We start from the raw sequence: 22,966 nt of genomic DNA, 5'->3' as shown, positions 1-22,966 counted from the left end.
TAATATATTATCAAAACTAGTAAATTAACATTGGTACAGTGTGTATGTGTATTTCTATGCCATTTTATCACATGTGGATTTGTGTAGCCACCACCACAATCAAACTACAGGACTATTTCAGCACCACCAAGATTTCCTTTGTACTCTTCTGTTAGAGTCACTCTCTGCGCCCCCATCCCTAACCCCTGGAGACTCCTAATCTGTTGTCTATGTCTATAATTTTGTTATTTTGAAAATGTTATATAAATGGAATTATACAGTATGTGAAATTTTGATATTGGCTTTTCTCATTCAGCATAATGTTCTTGACATCCATCTAGGTTGTCGCATATATTGTACCTTTTGATTTCTGAGTACTATTCCACGATATGGATATACCATGGTATGTTTAACCATTTATCTGTTAAAGGACAATTGGTTGTTTTCAGTTTTTTTCTGCTACAAATAGAGCTGCTATATATTCTAATACAAGTTTTAGTGTGGCCTAAGGTTTTTGTTTCTACAAATGAAAACTAGGAGTAAGATTGCTAAATCTTATGATAAGATCATACTTAACTTATACCACATTAAGTTTAAAATACTTTTCTACCAGTATGAAAGATCATTTCTCCACCTCCTTTCCGGCATTTGATAGTGTCACAGGTTTTTATTTGACATGTTCTAATCTGTGTGTAGTGATATTTCATTGTCGTCTTAGTTTGCATTTTCCTAATGGCTAGTGATATTGAATATCTTTTCATTTGCTAGTTTGCCCTCCTTCCATCCTTTTGGGTAAATTGTCCCTTTAATATCTCTTGCCATATTCCAACCGGATTGTTTGAATTGTTTTCCTGTTGAGTTTTGAGAGTTCCTTATATATTCAAAGGATATAAGTCCTTTGTCAGATAGGTGGATTGCAAGTATTTTCTCCTGGTCTGTAGCCTGTCTTTTCAGTCTCAAAAAGGATCTTTCACAAAGCAAAAGTTTTCAATTTTGATGAAGTTTGATTTTTTTTATTGTAGATGATATAAAGTTTCCATAATGACTGTTGAATTTTGTCAGATACCTTTTATGTGTTAATTGATGTGATTGTTTGATTTTTCTCTTTTAGATTGCCAATATGGTGGGTTGCATTGACAGTTCTTTTTAATATTGACCTAGCATTGTATCCCTGGAATAAATCTCCTTGGTCATAGTGTATAATACTTTTTATATACTACAAATTTCTATTTACTAATATTTTATTAAGGATATTTACATCAATATGTATGAGGGATATTGGTCTGTAGTTTTCTTTTTTTATACTGGCTTTGGTTTTGGTGTCAAGATAATACGGGTCTCATTTATTTAATTGATTCATTTCTTAGTATTTCCTTATTTCTGCTTGCTTTGGATTTATCTTGTTCTTTTTTTCTGTCTTAAGGTGGGAGCTTAGATTATTGATTTGATACTTTTCTTCTTTTTTACTGGAAGCATTTAGGGCCATAAATATCCCTCTCAGCACTGTTAGTCTCACATATTTTGGTATGTTGATATGTTCACTGAATGTAATGTCCTCTAGGTTCATGCATACTGTTGCAAATGGCAGGATTTCCTTCTTTTTTTTCTGGCTGAATAATATTCCACTGTGTGTATGTTTGTGTGTGTGTGTGTGTGTGTGTGTGTATCTCACATTTTCTTTATCCATTCTTCTGTCAATAGACACTTAGGTTGTTTCCATATCTTGGCTATTGTGATTAATGCAGCAATGAACGTGGAAATGCAGACATCTCTTTAAGATACAAATTTCATTTCCTTAAGATAAATACCCAATTGCTAGATCATATGGTAGTTCTATTTTTAAATTTTGAGGATTTTCCGTACTGTTTTCCATAATGACTGTACCACTTTACATTCTCACCAAGAATATATAGGGATTCCCATTTCTCCATATCCTGACCAACAATTGTTGTTTCTTGTCTTTTTGATAATAGCCATTCTAACAGGTATGAGGTGACATCTCATTGTAGTATTGATTTGCATTTCCCTGATGATTAGTGATATTGAGCATCTTTTCATGTATCTGTTAGCCATCTGTATGCCTTCTTTGAGAAAATGTCTATTCACATCCTCTGCTCATTTTTTAATTGGATTGTTTGGGTTTTTGCTATTGAATTATATAAGTTCTTTATATATTTTGGATATTACCCCTTTATCAGATATATGATTTGCAAATATTTTCTCCCATTTGGTAGGTCTCCTTTTCATTTTGTTGGTGGTTTCCTTTGCTGTGCAGAGGCTTTATAGTTTGATGTAGTCCCACTTATTTATTTTTGGGTTTTGTTGCCTTTATATTTTGTGTCAGCTCCAAAAGATCATCACCAAGACTATGTCAGTGAGCTTACCACCTATGTTTTCTTCTAGGAGTTTCATGGTTTTAGGTCTTACATTCTAGTCTTTAACCCATTTTGAGTTAATTCTTATGTGACGTGTAACACGTAAGATCCTGGTCTAATTTCATTCTTTTGCACGGGGCTGTCCATTGTTCCCAAAACCATTTATTGAAGAGACTATCCTTTCCCAATTGTGTATTCTTGGTGCCCTGATCAAAGATTAGTTGACCACATATGCAAGGGTTTATTTCCGGGTTTTCTATTCTGTTTTATTGGTCTTTGTGACTGTTTATATGTCAGTTTGTATGTGTGGGTGTGTCTACTCATTTGATTTTGTATTTTGATTTAGTATTTTTCTCACTTCTATTTATTTCTGATTTACTCTTTTTACTTCCAGTTTTTTTTTTTTAATATATTTATTTATTTATTTATTTATCTTTGGCTGCATTGGGTCTTTGTTGCTGTGCACGGGCTTTCTCTAGTTGCGGTGAGCTGGGGCTACTCTTTGTTGTGGTACGCAGGCTTCTCATTGCGGTGGCTTCTCTTGTTGCGGAGCACAGGCTCTAGGCGTGCGGGCTTCAGTAGTTGTGGCACATGGGCTCAGTAGATGTGGCTCGTGGGCTCTAGAGCGCAGGCTCAGTAGTTCTGGTACACGGGCTTACTTGCTCCGTGGCATGTGGGATCTTCCCGGCCCAGGGATTGAACCCATGTCCCTTGCATTGGCAGGTGGATTCTTAACCACTGCGCCAGCAGGGAAGCCCCTCTTCTAGTTTTATTAAACTATAATTGGCATACAGCACTGTATAAGTTTAGGGTGTAGAGCATGATAATTTCACTTACATACATCATGAAATGACTACCAAGATAAGTTTAGTGAATATCTATCATCTTATATAGATACAAAATTAAATAGAAAAAAATGTTTTTTCCTTGTGATAAGAACCATTAGGGTTTACTCTCTTAACAACTTTCATATATAACATACAGCAGTGTTAATTATATTTATTATGTTGTATATTACATCCCTAGTACTTGTTTAGCTTATAATTGGAAGTTTGTACCGTTTATCTACTTTTATCTAATTCCCCTTCTCCCTACCTATCATCTCTGGTAGCACAAACCTCACCTTTTTTTCCTATGAGTTTGTTTCTTTGTTTGTTTTTGAAGTATAATTGACCTACAATACTATGTTAGTTCCTGGTATATAAGATAGTGACTTGATATATCTATACATTTCAAAATGATCACCACAATAAGTCTAGTTGTCATGTGTCACCACAGAAAGATATTACATAATTATTGACTATATTCCCCATACTGTACATTTCATAGCCATGTCTCATTTATTTTGCAACTGGAAATTTGTACTGTACCTCTTAATCTCCCTCACCTATTTCTCACCTACCCTGACCCCTCTCCCCTCTGGCAACCACCTATTTGTTCTCTATATTTATGACTCTGTTTCTATTTCATTATGTTTGTTCATTTGTTTTTTAGAGTCCACATATAAGTGAAATCATACAGTATTTATCTTTCTCTGTCTGACTTATTTCACTTAGCATAATACCCTCCAAGTCCATCCATGTTGTTGCACATGGCAAGATTTTATCCTTTTGTATGGCTGTGTAATACTCCATTATATACATATACCACATCTTCTTTATCCATTCATCTGTTGACGGACACTAAGGTTGCTTCCGTATCTTGGCTATTGTAAATAATGCTGCAGTGAACACAGGGACGCATGTATCTTTTCTGTTGAATCATTAGCGTTTTTGTTTTCTTCAGATAAATACCCAGGAGTGGAATTGCTACATCATATAATAGTTCTATTTTTAATTTATTGAGGAATCTCCGTACTGTTTTCCATAGCGGCTACACCAATTTACATTCCTACCAACAGTGCACGAGGATTCCCTTTTCTTCACATCCTTGTCAACACTTGTTATTTGCTGTCTTCTTGATAATGGCCATTCTGACAGGTGTGAGGTGATATCTCATTATGGTTTTGATTTTCATTTCCCTGATGATAAGTGATGTTAAGCATCTTTTCATGTCCCTGTTGGCCATCTGTATGTCTTCTTTGAACAAATGTCTATTCAGATCCTCTGCCCATTTTTTTAACCTGTTTATTTGGTGTTTTAGTGTTGAATTGTATGCCAGTACTGTTTTGACTATAGCTTTGTAATATAGTTGGAAATCAGAGAATGTAATGCTTCCAACTTTGGTCTTCTTTCTCAAGATTTAGCTATTCAGGGTCTTTTATGGTTCCATACAAATTTTAGTATTGTTTGTTCTATTTCTATGTCTAAATCTATTTTTACAGGTTAAGAACTCAAGCTGTATTTAAGTCAAGAGAACTGGTTGCTAATAAAGACATTACTACACCCCGAGAGCTGAGGCTGGATATGAATGAGAGTGGCTCTGGACCAAGTTAAACTTGGGTGGTCGGTGAAGGCAAAATATGTAGCACACAGATATTAAGGATATGGTTGGTATATATTTATAGCTTCATATTGGTGAATCCAGTTTTCTGATCATATGAATAAATATATTCACATTATAAATTTTTGAAAAATATAGAAAAGTGTAAAGAAGAAAATAAAAATCATTCATAATCCTACCATTCAGAGACAATCCTATGAGGCCTTTTGCCCTCTCTCTTTCATAATAATAATTTCTGTATCGTAATAGGGATTATGCTTATACAGAATTTTATTTTTTGCTTTTTTTTGTGTATCCCAGTTTCTGATGTCCTTTTTTATGAAAACATGATATTAATTCATTTAACCAATATCTATCATGTGACGAATATTACTCAATATTTATCAATAAGCCTGTTATTGGATAATATAAGGTTTTACTATTATACAATAAATTATGCTTTGAGGAACATTTCTGTACATACATTTTTAATGTATGCAGAACTACTAGCTTAAAGTACGTATAAATCCTTTTAAGATTCTTTTTTTTTTTTTTACATCTTTATTGGAGTATAATTGCTTTACAATGGTGTGTTAGTTTCTGCTTTATAAAAAAGTGAATCAGTTATACATATACATATGTTCCCATATCTCTTCCCTCTTGCATCTCCCTCCCTCCCACCCTCCCTATCCCACCCCTCTAGGTGGTCAAAAACCACCGAGCTGATCTCCCTGTGCCATGCGGCTGCTTCCCACTAGCTATCTGTTTTAAGTTTGGTAGCGTATATATGTCCATGCCACTGTCTCACTTTGTCACAGCTTACCCTTCCCCCTCCCCATATCCTCAAGTCCATTCTATAGTACATCTGTGTCTTTATTCCTGTCTTTCCCTTAGGTTCTTCATGACATTTTTTTTTCTTAGATTCCACATATATGTGTTAGCATACGGTATTTGTCTTTATCTTTCTGACTTACTTCATTCTGTATGACAGACACTAAGTCCATTGACCTCACCACAATAAACTCATTTTTGTTTCTTTTTATGGCTGAGTAATATTCCATTGTATATATGTGCCACATCATCTTTATCCATTCATCCAATAATGGACACATAGGATGCTTCCATCTCCTGGCTATTGTAAATAGAGCTGCAATGAACATTTTCGTACATGACTCTTTTTGAATTATGGTTTTCTCAGGGTATATGCCCAGTGGTGGGATTGCTGGGTCATATGGTAGTTCTATTTGTAGTTTTTTAAGGAACCTCCATACAGTTCTCCATAGTGGCTGTACCAATTCACATTTCCACAGCAGCACACGAGTGTTCCCTTTTCTCCACACCCTCTCCAGCATTTATTGTCTATGGATTTTTTGATGATGACCATTCTGACCGGTGTGAAATGATATCTCATTGTACTTTTCATTTGCATTTCTTTAATGATTAATGATGTTGAGTATTCTTTCATGTGTTTGTTGGCAATCTGTGTATCTTCTTTGGAGAAATGTCTGTTTAGGTCTTCTGCCCATTTTTGGATTGGGTTGTTTGTTTTTTTGTTATTGAGCTGCATGAGCTGCTTGGAAATTTTGGAGATTAATCCCTTGTCAGTTGCTTCATTTGCAAATACTTTCTCCCATTCTGAGGGTTGTCTTTTTGTCTTGTTTATGGTTTCCTTTGCTGTGCAAAAGCTTTGAAGTTTCACTGGTTCCATTTGTTTATTTTTGTTTTTATTTCCATTTCTCTAGGAGATGGGTCAAAAAGGATCTTGCTGTGATTTATGTCATAGAGTGTTCTGCCTATGTTTTCCTCTAAGAGTTTGATAGTTTCTGGCCTTACATTTAGGGCTTTAATCCATTTTGAGCTTATTTTTGTGTGAGGTGTTAGGGAGTGTTCTAATCTCATACTTTTACATGTACCTGTCCAGTTTTCCCAGCACCACTTATTGAAGAGGCTGTCCTTTCTCCACTGTACATTCCTGCCGCCTTTATCAAAGATAAGGTGACCATATGTGCGTGGCTTTATCTCTGGGCTTTCTATCCTGTTCCATTGATCTATATTTCTGTTTTTGTGCCAATACCATACTGTCTTGATTACTGTAGCTTTGTAGTATAGTCAGAAGTCAGGGAGCCTGATTCCTCCAGCTCTGTTTTTCGTTCTCAAGCTTGCTTTGGCTATTTGGGGTCTTCTGTGTTTCCATACAAATTATGAAATGTTTTGTTCTAGTTCTGTGAAAAATGCCAGTGGTAGTTTGATAGGGATTGGATTGAATCTGTAGATTGCTTTGGGTAGTAGAGTCATTTTCACACTGTGGATTCTTCCATCCAAGAACATGGTATATCTCTTCATCTATTTGTATCATCTTTAATTTCTTTCATCAGTGTCTTATAATTTTTTGCATACAAGTCTTTTGTCTCCTTACGTAGGTTTATTCCTAGATATTTTATTCTTTTTGTTGCAGTGGTAAATGGGAGTGTTTTCTTGATTTCACTTTCAGATTTTTCATCATTAGTATATAGGAATGCCAGAGATTTCTGTGCATTGATTTTGTATCCTGCCACTTAACCAAATTCATTGATTAGCTCTAGTAGTTTTCTGGTAGCATCTTTAGGATTCTCTATGTATAGGATCATGTCATCTGCAAACAGTGACAGCTTTACTTCTTCTTTTCCGATTTGGATTCTTTTATTTCCTTTTCTTCTCTGATTGCTGTGGCTAAAACTTCCAAAACTATGTTGAATAAGAGTGGTGAGAGTGGGCAACCTTGTCTTGTTCCTGTTCTTAGTGGAAATGCTTTCAGTTTTTCACCATTGAGGAGGATGTTGGCTGTGGGTTTGTCATATATGGCCTTTATTATGTTGAGTAAAGTTCCCTCTATGCCTACTTTCTGGAGGGTTTTTATCATACATGGGTGTTGAACTTTGTCAAAAGCTTTCTCTGCATCTATTGAGATGACCATATGGTTTGTCTCCTTCAATTTGTTAATATGGTGTATCACATTGATTGATTTGCGTATTTTGAAGAATCTTTGTATTCCTGGAATAAACCCCACTTGATCATGGTGTATGATCCTCTTAATGTGCTGTTGGATTCTGTTTGCTAGTATTTTGTTGAGTATTTTTGCATCTATGTTCATCAGTGATTTTGCCCTGTAGTTTTCTTTCTTTGTGACATCCTTGTCTGGTTTTGGTGTCCGGGTGATGGTGGCCTCGTAGAATGAGTTTGGGAGTGTTCCTCCCTCTGCTATGTTTTGGAAGAGTCTGAGAAGGACAGGTCTTAGCTCTTCTATAAGTGTTTCATAGAATTCGCCTTGAAGCCATCTGGTCCTGGGCTTTTGTTTGTTGGAAGATTTTTAATCACAGTTTCAATTTCAGTGCTTGTGATTGGTCTGTTCATATTTTCTATTTCTTCCTGATTCAGTCTTGGCAGATTGTGCATTTCTAAGAATTTGTCCATTTCTTCCAGGTTGTCCATTTTATTGGCATAGAGTTGCTTGTAGTAATCTCTCATGATTTTTGGTATTTCTGCAGGGTCAGTTGTTACTTCTCCTTTTTCATTTCTAATTCTATTGATTTGACTCTTCTCCCTTTTTTTCTTGATGAGTCTGGCTAATGGTTTATCAGTTTTGTTTATCTTCTCAAAGAACCAGCTTTTAGTTTTATTGATCTTTGCTATCATTTCCTTCATTGCTTTTTCATTTATTTCTGATCTGATCTTTATGATTTCTTTCCTTCTGCTAACTTTGTAGTTTTTTTGTTCTTCTTTCTCTTAATTGCTTTAGGTGCAAGGTTAGGTTGTTTATTCTAGGTGTTTCCTGTTTCTTAAGGTAGGATTGTATTGCTGTAAACTTCCCTCTTAGAACTGCTTTTGCTGCATCCCATAGGTTTTGGGTCATTGTGTCTCCATTGTCATTTGTTTCTAGGTATCTTTTGATTTCCTCTTTGATTTCTTCAGTGCTCGTCTCATTGTTAAGTAGTGTATTGTTTAGCCTCCATGTGTTTGTATTTTTTACAGATCTTTTCCTGTAATTGATATCTAGTCTCATAGCATTGTGGTCTGAGAAGATACTTGATACAGTTTCAGTTTTCTTAAATTTCCCAAGGCTTGATTTGTGACCCAAGATACGATGTATCCTTGAGAGTGTTCCATGAGTACTTGAGAAAAATGTGTATTCTGTTGTTTTTGGATGGAGTGTCCTATAAATATCAATTAAGTCCATCTTGTTTAATGTATCATTTAAAGCTTGTGTTTCCTTATTTATTTTCATTTTGGATGATTTGTCCATTGGTGAAAATGGGGTGTTAAAGTCCCCTACTATGAATGTGTTACTGTCGATTTCCCCTTTTATGGCTGTTAGTATTTGCCTTATGTATTGAGGTGCTCCTATGTTGGTTGCATAAATATTTACAATTGTTATATCTTCTTCTTGGATCGATGCCTTGATCATTATGTAGTGTCCTTCTTTGTCTCTTTTAATAGTCTTTATTTTAAAGTCTATTTTGTCTGATATGAGAATTGCTACTCCAGCTTTCTTTTGGTTTCCATTTGCATGGAATATCTTTTTCCATCCCCTCACTTTCAGTCTGTATGTGTCTCTAGGTCTGAAGTGGGTCTCTTGTAGACAGCATATATATGGGTCTTGTTTTTGTATCCATTCAGCCAGTCTGTGTCTTTTGGTGAGAGCATTTAATCCATTTACATTTAAGGTAATTATCGATATGTATGTTCCTATTCCCATTTTCTTAATTGTTTTGGGTTTGTTATTGTAGGTCTTTTCCTTCTCTTGTGTTTCTTGCCTAGAGAAGATCCTTTAGCATTTGTTGTAAAGCTGTTTTGGTGGTGCTGAACTCTCTCAGCTTTTGCTTGTCTGTAAAGGTTTTAATTTCTCCATCAAATCTGAATGAGATCCTTGCTGGGTAGAGTAATCTTGGTTGTAGGTTTTTCTCCTTCATCACTTTAAATATGTCCCGCTAGTCCCTTCTGACTTGCAGAGTTTCTGCTGAAAGATCAGCTGTTAACCTTATAGGGATTCCCTTGTGTGTTATTTGTTGTTTTTCCCTTGCTGCTTTTAATATGTTTTCTTTGTACCGTTTGCTTAATATGTGTCTTGGCGTGTTTCTCCTTGGATTTATCCTGTATGGGACTCTCTGTGCTTCGTGGACTTGATTAACTATTTTCTTTTCCATATTAGGGAAGTTTTCTATAATCTCTTTCTATAATCTCTCCAAATATTTTCTCAGTCCCTTTCTTTTTCTCTTCTTCATGTGGAACCCCTATAATTTGAATGTTGGTGTGTTTAATGTTGTCCCAGAGGTCTCTGAGACTGTCCTCAGTTCTTTTCATTCTTTTTTCTTTATTCTGCTCTGCAGTAGTTATTTCCCCTATTTTATCTTCCAGGTCACTTATCCGTTCTTCTGCCTCAGTTATTCTGCTATTGATCCCTTCTAATTTCATTTATTGTGTTGTTCGTCGTTGCTTGTTTCACCTTTAGTTCTTCTAGGTCCATGTTAAATGTTTCTTGCATTTTCTCTATTCTATTTCCAAGATTTTGGATCATCTTTACTATCATTATTCTGAATTCTTTTTCAGGTAGACTGCCTATTTCCTCTTCATTTGTTAGGTCTGGTGGGTTTTTATCTTGTTCCTTCATCTGCTGTGTGTTTTTCTGTCTTCTCATTTTGCTTATCTTACTGTGTTTGGGGTCTCCTTTTTGCCGGCTTCAGGTTCATAGTTCCCATTGTTTTTGGTGTCTTCCCCAGTGGCTAAGGTTGGTTCAGTGGGTTCAGTAGGTTTCCTGGTGAGGGGACTAGTGCCTATGTTTTGGTGGATGAGGCTGGATCTTGTCTTTCTGGTGGGCAGGTCCATGTCTGGTAGTGCGTTTTGGGGTGTCTGTGAAGTTATTATGATTTTAGGCAGCCTCTCTGCTAATGGGTGGGGTTGTGTTCCTGTCTTGCTAGTTGTTTGGCATGTGGTGTCCAGCACTGTAGTTTGCTGGTCATTGAGTGAAGCTGGGTGTTGGTGTTGAGATGGAAATCTCTGGGAGATTTTTGCCGTTTGATATTATGTGGAGCTGGGAGGTGTCTTGTGGACCAGTGTCCTGAAGTTGGCTCTCCCACCTCAGAGGCAGAGCACTGACTCCTAGCTGCAGCACCAAGAGCCTTTCATCCACACTGCTCAGAATAAAAGGGAGAAAAGGAGAAAGAAAGAAAGAGGATAAAAGAAAATAAAATAAAGTCAGATAAAATAAAGTTATTAAAATAAAAAATAATTATTAAGAAAAAAATTTTTTAAAAGTAAAAACAAACAAACCAAAACAGACGGATAGAACCCTAGGACAAATGGTGAAAGCAAAGCTATACAGACAAAATCTCACACAGAAGCATACACTCACAAAAAGGGGAAAAAATAATAAATCTTGCTCTCAGAGTCCACCTCCTCAATTTGGCATGATTCATTGTCTATTCAGGTATTCCACAGATGCAGGGTACATCAAGTTGATTGTGGAGATTTAATCCGCTGCTCCTGAGGCTGCTGGGTGAGATTTCCCTTTCTCTTTTTTGTTGGCATAGCTCCCAGGGCTCAGCTTTGGATTTGGCCCCGCCTCTGCATGTAGGTCGCCGGAGGCCGTCTGTTCTTCGCTCAGATAGGACGGGGTTAAAGGTGCAGCTGCTTGGGGGACTCTGGCTCACTCAGGCCGCGGGGAGGGAGGGGTACGGATGCGGGGTGAGCCTGCGGGGGCAGAGGCCTGCGTGACGTTGCACCAGCCTGAGGCGCGCCATGCGTTCTCTCGGGGAATTTGTCCCTGGATCCCGGGACCCTGGCAGTGGCGGGCTGCACAGGCTCCCTGGAAGGGAGTTGTGGATAGTGACCTGTGCTCACACACAGGCTTCTTGGTGGCGGCAGCAGCAGCCTTAGCATCTCATGCCTGTCTCTGGGGTCCGCGCTGTTAGCCGCGCCTTGCGCCCGTCTCTGGAGCTCCTTTAAGCAGCACTCTTAATCCCCTCGCCTCGCGCACCAGGAAACAAAGGGAGAAGAAAAGGTCTCTTGCCTCTTCAGCAGGTCCAGACTTTTCCCCGGACTCCCTCCCAGCTAGCGGTGGTGCACTAACCTCTTCAGGCTGTGTTCACGCCGCCAGTCCTCTGCCTGCGTGCGGATGGAAGCCTGAGCCTCAGCTCCCAGCCCCGCCCTCCCCAGCGGGTGAGCCGACAAGCTTCTCGGGCTGGTGAGTGCCGGTCGGCACCGATCCTCTGTGCGGGAATCTCTCTGCTTTGCCCTCCTCACCCCTGTTGCTGTGCTCTCCTCTGTGCCTTCGAAGCTTCCCCCTCCGCCACCCGCAGTCTCCGCCCGCGAAAGGGCTTCCTAGTGTGTGGAAACCTTTCCTCCTTCACAGCTCCCTCCCACTGGTGCAGGTCCCGTCCCTATCCTTTTGTCTCTGTTTATTCTTTTTTCTTTTGCCCTACCCAGGTACGTGGGGACTTTCTTGCCTTTTGGGAGGTCTGAGGTCTTCTGCCAGCATTCAGTACGTGTTCTGTAGGAGTTGTTCCACGTGTAGTTGTGTTTCTGATGTATCTGTGGGGAGGAAGGTAATCTCCGCGTCTTACTCTTCCGCCATCTTCCCCCTCTCCCCCCTTTTAAGATTCTTGATTCACATTGCCAAATTGCTTTTCATAAAAAGTTAAATCAGTTTACACCCCAAAATCAATGTTTGAGAATGCTGTTTTCATGAAATATAAAGAATTTTTGGCCAGTGTTTTTTCAAATATATTTTTTCCCTATTCTCTTTATCCTCTCCTTTTGGAACTCTGTTTACATGTATATTAGAGCTTTAGTTTATTGTCCCAGAGGTCCCTGGCTCTTTGCTAATTTTTTAAAATCTATTTTTCTTTATTCTTCGTATTGAATAATTTCTATTGATCTATCCTCAGATTCATCAACTCTCTTCTGTTATTTCTAATCTGCCATTAAGCCCATACAATGATTTTTTTTAATTTCAGATGTTGGTTTTTTTGGTTTTAGAATTTCCATTTGGATCTTTGTTATAATTTCTATTTCTCTGTTAAAATTTTCTATTTTATTCGTTACAGGTGTGTTTTTTCCTTTAAAATCCTTGTCTGCTAATTCTAACACCTGGTTCATCTTGGGGTTTGTTTCCACTAATTGACTTTTCTATTGAGTGTTGGTCACGTTCTTCTGTTTCTTGGTATGTTTAGTAATTTTGGATTGTTTCCTGGTCATTGTGAGTAACTCTAGAATTCAGTTATATAGGTATATCTCATTTTATTATGCTTCACTTTATCATGCTTCACAAATAATTGTGGTTTTTACAAATTGAAGGCTTGTGGCAACCTTGTGTCGAGCAAGTCTATCGGCACCATTTTTCCAAAAGCATTTGCTCACTTTGTATCTCTGTGCTACATTTTCCTAATCCTTACAATATTTCTAATATTATTATTGTTGTTACTATCATTATTATTATATTTGTTATAGTGATCAGTGATCTTTGATTTTACTTTGCAAAAAGATTATGACTTGCTGAAAGCTCAGATGATGGTTAGCATCTTTTAGCAATAAAGTATTTTTTAATTAAGGTGGGGTTTTTTTTTAGACATAATGCTTATGCACATTTAATAGACTACAATATAGTGTAAACATAACTTTTATATGCACTGGGAAACCAAACAATTTGTGTGACTCCTTTTGTTGCAATATTCACTTCATTGTGGTGGTCTGGAACCAAAACTACAGTGTCTTCAAGGTATGCCTGTATTTCTCTGAACAATGTTAATTTTCTGTGTGCTAGTGGGCAGTTAATTTAACTGAACTCAGATTCCAAGCTCTATCTCCCTGGAGTAAGTGGCAGCGATAATCACTATTGAGTTATTTTAACTTTAATTAGGTTGCTTAAGTCTGCCCTGTTCATGTGTAGTTCATGTGTAGTTCAGGGGTCAGCCCAAACTGGCAGGGTTGTTGCATAGAATTTGAGGCTTTCCTGTTTCTCTCTCTCCACTCCAAGATTTTTCACTTTTTAGCTACTTTGGTCAACCTAGACTCTATCCTCTGGTTCTTTAAGCCTACTTTCAGCTAAAAGCCATTAAAAAAAGTCAGGAACTCTTCCAGTGCCACTGTTTTCTTTTAAGTGCTAATCCTCTTACAGTTTCTGCTTCCTTTTGGCCACTTTTCAGTGCATTCAAGTTATTTTTTTCCTCCCAGAGTTTATAGTTGTTATGTGTAGATTTGATCCTATAGGAGCTACTCAGCCATTATCAGAACCCAAGAATTCTTATTTTAGCACAATTTTGCCATAATTAATTTTTTAAATTGCGGTAAAATACACATAACATAAAATTTACCATCTCAACCATTTTTTAGTATACTATTCAATAATAGTAAACATATTTACAGTGTTGTGAAACCAATCTCCAGAACTCTTTTATCCTACAAAACTGAAACTCTGTGCCCATTAATAACTACTCTTCATTTCCTCTTACCTCCATCCCCTAGCAACCACCATTTTATTTTGTTTCTACACTTTGATTATTCTAGATACCTCATATAACTGGAATCATACGGTATTTGTCTTTTTAATAAATAAAAATAATTTATTTTTATTGAAGTATAGTTGATTTACAATGTTATGTTTGTTTCAGGTGCACAGCAAAGTGATTCAGATATATATATATATATATATATATATATTCTTTTACAAATTCTTTTCGCATGTAGATTATTACAAGATATTGAGTATAGTCCCTGTGCTATACAGTAGGTCCTTGTTGTTTATCTGTTTTATATATAGTACTGTGTATATGTTACTCTCAAATTCCTAATTTATCCATCCCTATCACCTTTCCTCTTTGGTAATCATAAGTTTGTTTTCTATGTCTGTGAGCCTATTTCTGTTTTGTAAATAAGTTCATTTGTATCATTTTTTAGATTCCACATATAAGTGATATCATAGGACATTTGTATTTCTCTGTCTGACTTACTTCACTCAGAATGATAATTTCCAGGTCCATTCACATTGCTGTAAATAAAAATAATTTTATTCTTTTTTATGGCTAAGTAATATTCCATTATATATGTATATGTATGTGTCTGTGTGTACACACACACACACACACACACACACACACACACACACACCCCACATTTTCTTTATCCATTCATCTGTCGATGGGCATTTAGGTTGCTTCCATGTCTTGGCTATTGGAAATAGTGCTGCAATGAATATTGGAGTACATGTATCTTTTCTTTCTTTTTTTTTTCTGTTAATATTTTTTTTTAATTTTTATTGGAGTATAGTTGATTTACAGTGTTTTGTTAGTTTCAGGTGTACAGCAATGTGAATCAGTTATACACATATATATATATATATATATATATATATATATATATATATATCCAGTCTGTTTTAAGTTCTTTTCCCATATAGGCCATTACAGACTATTGAGTAGAGTTCCCTGTGCTATACAGCAGGTCCTTATTAGTTATCTATTTTATATATAGTAATCTGTATATGTCAGTCCCAGTTCCCCAATTTATCCCTACCCCTAACCACTGCTAACCATAAGTTTGTTTTCTACATCTGTCACTCTATTTCTCTTTTGTAGATAAGTTCATTTTTACCCTTTTTTTTAGATTCAACATATAAGCGGATATCCTATGATATTTATCTTTCTCTGTCTGACTTACTTCACTCAGTCTGACAGTCTCTAGGTCCATCCATGTTCCTGCAAATGGCATTATTTTGTTCTTTTTTATGACTGAGTAATATTCCATTGTATATATGTACCACATCTTCTTTATCCACTCATCTGTCGGTGGGCATTTAGGTTGTTTCCTTGACCTGGTTATTGTAAATAGTGCTGCAGTGAACATTGTGGTGCATGTGTCTTTTTGAATTATGATTTTCTCAGGGTATATGCCCAGTACTGGGATTGCTGGGTCATATGGTAATACTATTTTTAGTTTTTTAAGGAACCTCCATACTGTTCTCCATAGTGGCTGTATCAGTTTACATTCCCACCAACAGTGCAAGAGAGTTCCCTTGTCTCCACACCCTCTGCAGCATCTGTTGTTTATAGATTTTCTGATTATGCCCATTCTAACCGGTGTGAGGTGATACCTGATTGTAGTTTTGATTTGCATTTCTCTAATAATTAGTGATGTTCAACATCTTTTGATGTGCATTTTGGCCATCTATATGTCTTCTTTAGAGAAATGTCTATTTAGGTCTTCTGCCCATTTTTTGATTGGGTTGTTTGTATTTTTGATATTGAGCTTTATGAGCTGTTTGTATATTTTGGAGATTAATCCCTTGTTGGTCCTTTGTTTGCAAATATTTTCTCCCATTCTTTAGGTTGTCTTTTCATTTTGTTTATGGTTTTCTTTGCTGTGCAAAAGCTTTTAAGTTTAATTAGGTCCTGTTTGTTTACTTTTGTTTTGTTTCCATTACTCTAGGAGACATATCCAGAAAGATATTGCTGTGATTTATGTAAGAGAATATTCTGCCTGTTTTCCTCTAAGAGTTTTATAGTATCCAGCCTTACATTTAGGTCTTTGATCCATTTTGAGTTTATTTTTGTGTATGATGTTAGAGAATGTTCTAATTTCATTCTCTTACATGTAGCTGTCCAGTTTCTCCAGCACCATTTATTGAGGAGACTGTCTTTTCTCCATTGTATATTCTTGCATCCTTTGTCATAGATTAACTGACCATAGGTGCATGGGTTTATGTCTGGGCTTTCTATCCTGTTCTATCCTGATCTATTTTTCTGTTTTTGTGCCAGTACCATACTGTTTTGATTACTGTAGCTTAGTCTGAATCCAGGGAGCCTGATTCCTGCATCTCCATTTTTCTTTCTCAAGGTTGCTTTGCCTATTCAGAGTCTTTTGTATTTCCTACAAACTGTAAAATTTTTTTGTTCTAGTTCTGTGAAAAATGCCATTAGTAATTTGATAGGGATTGCATTGAATCTTAGATTACCTTGGGTAGTATAGTCATTGTGATGATATTAAGTTTTCCAACCCAAGAACATGGTATATCTTTCCATCTGTTTGTGTCATCTCTGATTTCTTTCATCAGTGTCTTATAGTTTTAAGAATACAGGTCTTTTGTTTCCTTAGGTAGGTTTATTTTTAGGTATTTTATCCTTTTTGATGCAATGGTAAATGGAATTGTTTCATTAATTTCCCTTTCTGATCTTTCACTGTTAATGTATAGAAATACTACAGATTTCTGTTTATTAATTTTGTATCCTGCAACTTTACCAAATTCATTGATGAGCTCTAGCAGTTTTCTGGTAACGACTTTAGTATTTTCTTTTTTTTACATATAAATTTATTTATTTTATTTTTGGCTGCATTGGGTCTTCGCTGCTGCACGCAGGCTTTCTCTAGTTGCAATAAGCAGGGCTACTCTTTGTTGCAGTGCAAGGGCTTCTCATCGTGGTAGCTTCTCTTGTTCTGAAGCACAGGCTCTAGGTGCACGGGCTTCAGTAGTTGTGGCACACAGCCTCAGTAGTTGTGGCTCGCAGGCTCTAGAGCACAGGCTCAGTAGCTGTGGCGCATGGGCTTAGTTGCTCCACAACATGTGGGATCTTCCTGGACCAGGACTTGAACCTGTGTCCCCTGCATTGGCAGGAGGATTCTTAACCACTGTGCCACCAGGGAAACCCCAGGATTTTCTATGTATAGTATGATGTCATCTGCAAACAGTGATCATTTTGTTTCTTCTTTGCCAGTTTGGGTTCATTTTATTTATTTTTCTTCTATGATTGCTGTGGCTAGGACTTCCAAAACTATGTTGAATAAAAGTGATAAGAGTGGACATCCTTGTCTTTTTCCTGATCTTAGAGGAAATGCCTTCAGCTTTTCACTGTTAAGTATGATGTTAGCTGTGTGTTTGTCATATATGGCCTTTATTATGTTGAGGTAGGTTCCCAGTATTTGTCTTTTTGTGACTTGCTATAGTTTAATTTAATTTTATTACTATTAAAATCAAGCATGTACATAGTTTAAAAAGTCAGTTGTTCAACAAGGTTTATGCAAAAATAGTGGCCTCCTCTACAACTCCTACCTACTCCAAATTTCCACTCTTTAGAGATAAGTTTTTACTGTTTTAGATGTGTTTTAATCTGTTTATTCTACTATTTGTATCCATGTTTGTTAACATCAGATTTAAGTAGCATTAAGTACTGACTTTCTGCTATGAAAGATGACTTAGCTCTCACAGATAACGATCTACATTCTGTCTCCCTCTTTTCTCATTTTTCTCTCCCTTCTTTCTTCTCGCTCCTTCTCTCTTCCCCTTCCTCTCTCTCTCTAACATACATACTCACACACACGCTATTTCCTTTCTTCTGTCTTCTCAATATAGCTCAATATAGCTATCACAATTTGTTTACAATAAAACTATAGATAATTTCTACACAGCTGAGCCATCTACTATATAATTATTAAATTTAATTTTTATATAATAAGTTGTTTTTCCAGAGTTTAGAAAAACCTTGTTTAATTTTCCATGCACTCATTAATTTATTAATTCACTCAAATATTTATAAAGTTTCCCACCATGTGCTAGCCACTTTCTAGACTTTGGGGGAATATAGCAGTAAACAAAACACCAAAGTTTCTGGCCAGAATTCTTGTGTCTTTCCATTTACAAACTCACCCAAGAAAAGTATAATTATCTGAATATATTCAGATATATCAGTTATTCTGTCATATCTCTTCATTTTTTAAAATATATCCTCTTGGAGCCCTCCATGATTCTGCTCTAGTCTGATTTTTCTCTAAGCTTGCTATTTAGAGATTTCATCCTGAAATTTTCCTTATCCATCATCCTGGAAATTTTCTTTAATTTTCTCGCTATCCTCCTCTTTTGATGGATCACATGTCCTCTTTTAGGTTTATACGTATCTTCCTGAATCATGTCCTTCAATAGCTTACTGACAAGGAGTACAGAGGCAACAAATTTTTTGAGACTTCATGCCCCTGGAAAGTGCCTTACATGTATCTTCACATTTAATGTATAGTTTAGCTGCATATAGAATTCTTGGTTGGTAATTAAGTTTCCTCAGAAGAGAATGAAGGTTGTGTTCCATTATCTTCTAATTTCTAGTGTTGGCATTAAGAAGTTTGGTGCAGTTTGATTCTTTATCTTTTTTTCTTAATTTTATTTTTTTAATACAGATGGTTCTTATTAGTTATCTATTTTATCCCTCTTAATATATATATGTCGATCCCAATCTCCCAATTCATCCTACCACCACTACCCCACCACCCCGGCTTTCCCCCCTTGGTGTCCAAACATTTATTCTCTACCTCTGTGTCTCTATTTCTGCCTTGCAAACCTGTACCATTTTTCTAGATTCCACATATATGCATTAATATCTGATATTTGTTTTTATCTTTCTGTCTTACTTCACCCTGTATGACAGTCTCTAGGTCCAACCACATCTCTACAAATAACCCAATTTCGTTCCTTTTTGTGGATGAGTAATATTTCATTGTATAAATGTACCACATCTTCTTTATCCATTCATCTGTCGATGGGCATTTAGGTTGCTGCCATGACCTGGCTATTGTAAGTAGAGCTGCAAAGTACACTGGGGTGCATGTGTCTTCTTGAATTCTTATTTTCTCTGGGTATATGCCCAGTAGTGAGTCATATGGTAATCCTATTTTTAGGATTTTAAGAAACCTCCATACTGTTCTCCATAGTCGCTGTATCAATTTACATTCCTACCAACAGTGCAAGAGGGTTCCCTTTTCTCCACACCCTCTCCAGCATTTGTTGTTTGTAGATTTTCTGATGATGCCTATTCTAACTGGTGTGAGGTGATACCTAATTGTAGTTCTGATTTGCATTTCTCTAATAATTAGTGATGTTGAGCATCTTTTCATGTGCCTCTTAGCCATCTGTATGTCTTCTTTGGAGAAATGTCTATTAGGTCTTCTGCCCTTTTTTTTTTTTTTTTTTGCGGTACGCGGGCCTCTCACTGTTTTGGTCTCTCCCATTGCGGAGCACAGGCTCCAGACGCTCAGGCTCAGTGGCCGTGGCTCATGGGCCCAGCCGCTCTGCGGCATGTGGGATCTTCCCGGACCAGGGCACGAACCCGTGTCCCCTGCATTGGCAGGCGGACTCTCAACCACTGCGCCACCAGGGAAGCCCCTGCCCATTTTTTGACTGAGTTTTTTGGTTTTTTAATGTTGAACTGCATGAGCTGTTTATATATTTTGGAGATTAATCCCTTGTCCATTGATTGATTTTCAGATATTTCCTCCCATTCTGAGTGTTGTCTTTTCATCTTGTTTATAGTTTCCTTTGCTGTGAAAAAGCTTTTAAGTTTCATTAGGTGCCATTCATTTATTTTTGTTTTTATTTCCATTACCCTAGGAGGTGGGTCACGAAAGATCTTGCTGTGATTTATGTCAGAGTGTTCTTCCTATGTTTCCCTCTAAGAGTTTTATAGTGTCCAGTCTTACACTTAGGTCTTTAATCCATTTTCAGTTTATTTTTGTGTATGGTGTTAGGAAGTGTTCTAATTTCATTCTTTTACATGTAACTGTCCAGTTTTCCCAGCACCACTTATTGAAGAGACTGTCTTTTCTCCATTGTATATCCTTGCCTCCTTTGTCATAGATTAGCTGACTGTAGGTGTGTGGTTTTATCTCTGGGCTTTCTCTCCTGTTCCATTGATCTATATTCCTGTTTTTGTGCCAGTACCATATTGTCTTGATTACTGAAGTTAGGGAGTCTGATTCCTCCAGCTCTGTTTTTTTTTACCTCAAAATTGCTTTGGCTATTCAGGGTCTTTTATGTCTCCATACAAATTTTAAGATTTTTTGTTCTAGTTCTGTAAAAAATGGCATTGGTAATTTGAGAGGGATTGCATTGAATCTGTAGATTGCTTTGGGTAATATAGTCATTTTCACCATATTGATTCTTCCAGTCCAAGAACGTGGTATATCTCTCCATCTGTTTGTGTTATCTTTGATTTCTTTCATCAGTGTCTTATAGTTTTCTGAGTACAGGTCTTTTACCTTCTTAGTTAGGTTAATTCCTAGGTATTTTATTCTTTTTGTTGCAGTGGCGAATGGGATTGTTTCCTTAATTTCTCTTTCTGATCTTTCATTGTTAGTGTACAGGAATGCGAGAGATTTTGTATCTTGCAACTTTACCAAACTCATTGATTAGCTCTAGTAGTTTTCTGGTGGCCTCTTTAGGATTATCTATGTATGGTATCATGTCATCTGCAAACAGTGACAATTTTACTTCTTGTTTTCCAATTTCTATTCTTTTTATTTGTTTTCTTCTCTGATAGCTATGGCCAGGACTTCCAAAACTATGTTGAGTAATAGTGGCAAGAGTGGACATCTTTGTCTTGTTCCTGATCTTAGAGGAAATTCTTTCAGTTTTCACCATTGAGAATGATGTTTGCTGTGCGTTTGTCATATATGGCCTTTATTATGTTGAGATAGTTTCCGTCTGTGCCCACTTTCTGGAGAATTTTTATCAAAAATCAGTGTTGAATTGTGTCCAAAGCCTTTTCTGCATCTATTGAGATGATCATATGGTTATTCTTCTTCAGTTTGTTAATATGGTGTATCATATTGATTGATTTGCATATATTGAAGAATCTTTGCATCCCTGGCATAAATCCCACTTGATCATGGTGTATGATCCTTTTAATGTGTTGTTGGATTCTGTTTGCTAGTATGTTGCTGAGGTTTTTTGCATCTGTATTCATCAGTGATATTGGTCTGTAGTTTTCTTTTTTTGTAGTATCTTTGTCTGGTTTTGGTATCAGGGTGATGGTGGCCTCGTAGAATGAGTTTGGGAGTGTTCATCCCTCTGCAATTTTTTGGAAGAGTTTGAGAAGGATGGATGTTAGCTCTTCTCTAAATGTTTGGTAGAATTCGCCTGTGAAGCCATATGGTCCTGGACTTTTGTTTGTTGGGAGGTTTTTAATCACAGTCTCAATTTCGTTACTTGAGAATTTGTCCATTTCTTCCAGGTTGTCGACTTTATTGGCATAGAGATGCTTGTAGTCTCTTAGGATGCTTTGTATTTCTGTGGTGTCCATTGCAACTTCTTTTTCATTTCTAATTTTTTTGATTTGAGTCCTCTCCCTCTTTTTCTTGATGAGTCTGGCTAATGGTTTATCAATTTTGTTTATCTTCTCAAAGAACCAGCTTTTAGTTTTATTGATCTTTGCTATTATTTTCTTTGTTTCTATTTCATTTATTTCTGCTCTGATCTTTATGATTTCTTTCTTTCTACTAACTTTGGGTTTTGTTTGTTCTTCTTTCTCTAGTTCCTTTAGGTGTAAGGTTAGATTGTTTATTTGAGATTTTTCTTGTTTCTTGAGGTAGGATTGTATTGCTATAAACTTCCCTCTTAGAACTACTTTTACTGCATCCCATAGGTTTTGGATCGTCATGTTTTCATTGTCATTTGTCTCTAGGTATTTTTTGATTTCCTCTTTGATTACTTCAGTGATCTTGGTTATTGTTTTGCCTCCATATGTTAGTGTTTTTCATGTTTTTTTCCATGTAATTTATTCTAATCTCATAGTATTGTGGTCAAAAAGGATGCTTGATATGATTTCAGTTTTCTTATATTTACCAAGGCTTGATTTGTGACCCAAGATGTGACCTATCCTGGAGAATGTTCCGTGTGCACTTGAGAAGAAAGTGTAATCTGCTGTTTTCAGATGGAATGTCCTATAAATATCAATTAAATCTCTCTGGTCTACTGTGTCATTTAAAGCTTGTATTTCCTTATTATTAATTTTCTGTCTGGATGATCTGTCCATTGGTGTAAGTGAAGTGTTAAAGTCCCCCACTGTTATTGTGCTACTGTCGATTTCCTCTTTTATAGCTGTTAGCATTTGCCTTATGTATTGTGGTGCTCCTATGTTGGGTGCATATGTATTTATAATTGTTATATCTTCTCCTTGGATTGATGCCTTGATCATTATATAGTGTCCTTCCTTGTCTCTTGTAACATTATTTTAAAGTCTATTTTATCTGATATGAGTATTGCTACTGCAGCTTTCTTTTGGTTTCCATTTGCATGGAATATCTTTTTCCATCTCCTCACTTTCAGTCTGTATGTGTCCCTAGGTCTGAAGTGGGTCTCTTGTAGACAGCATATATGTGGGTCTTGTTTTTGTATCCATTCAGGCAGC

General features: G+C 36.6%; 1 protein-coding gene across 4 annotated transcripts in view; it reads left to right on the top strand.

Moving 5' to 3' along the window:
* KIAA1328 (KIAA1328 ortholog) overlaps window positions 1-22,966 on the top strand; it is a 386,036-nt gene that overhangs the window by 230,226 nt on the left and 132,844 nt on the right. Inside the window, exon 8 of one of the 4 annotated variants that reach the window (XM_060310184.2) lies at window positions 4,678-4,782. The exons of the other annotated variants lie outside the window; for them this stretch is intronic. Within the exon in view, the coding sequence (XP_060166167.1) occupies window positions 4,678-4,782 (105 nt within the window). The remainder of the gene's footprint in view (window positions 1-4,677; window positions 4,783-22,966) is intronic. 4 annotated transcript variants of the gene reach the window in all.

The sequence above is a fragment of the Globicephala melas genome, chromosome 13 (assembly GCF_963455315.2).
Source record: "Globicephala melas chromosome 13, mGloMel1.2, whole genome shotgun sequence".
Taxonomy (NCBI): Eukaryota; Metazoa; Chordata; class Mammalia; order Artiodactyla; family Delphinidae; genus Globicephala; species Globicephala melas.
Note: the sequence above shows the minus strand (reverse complement) of the source record. Positions and strands in the feature narration are given on the sequence as shown.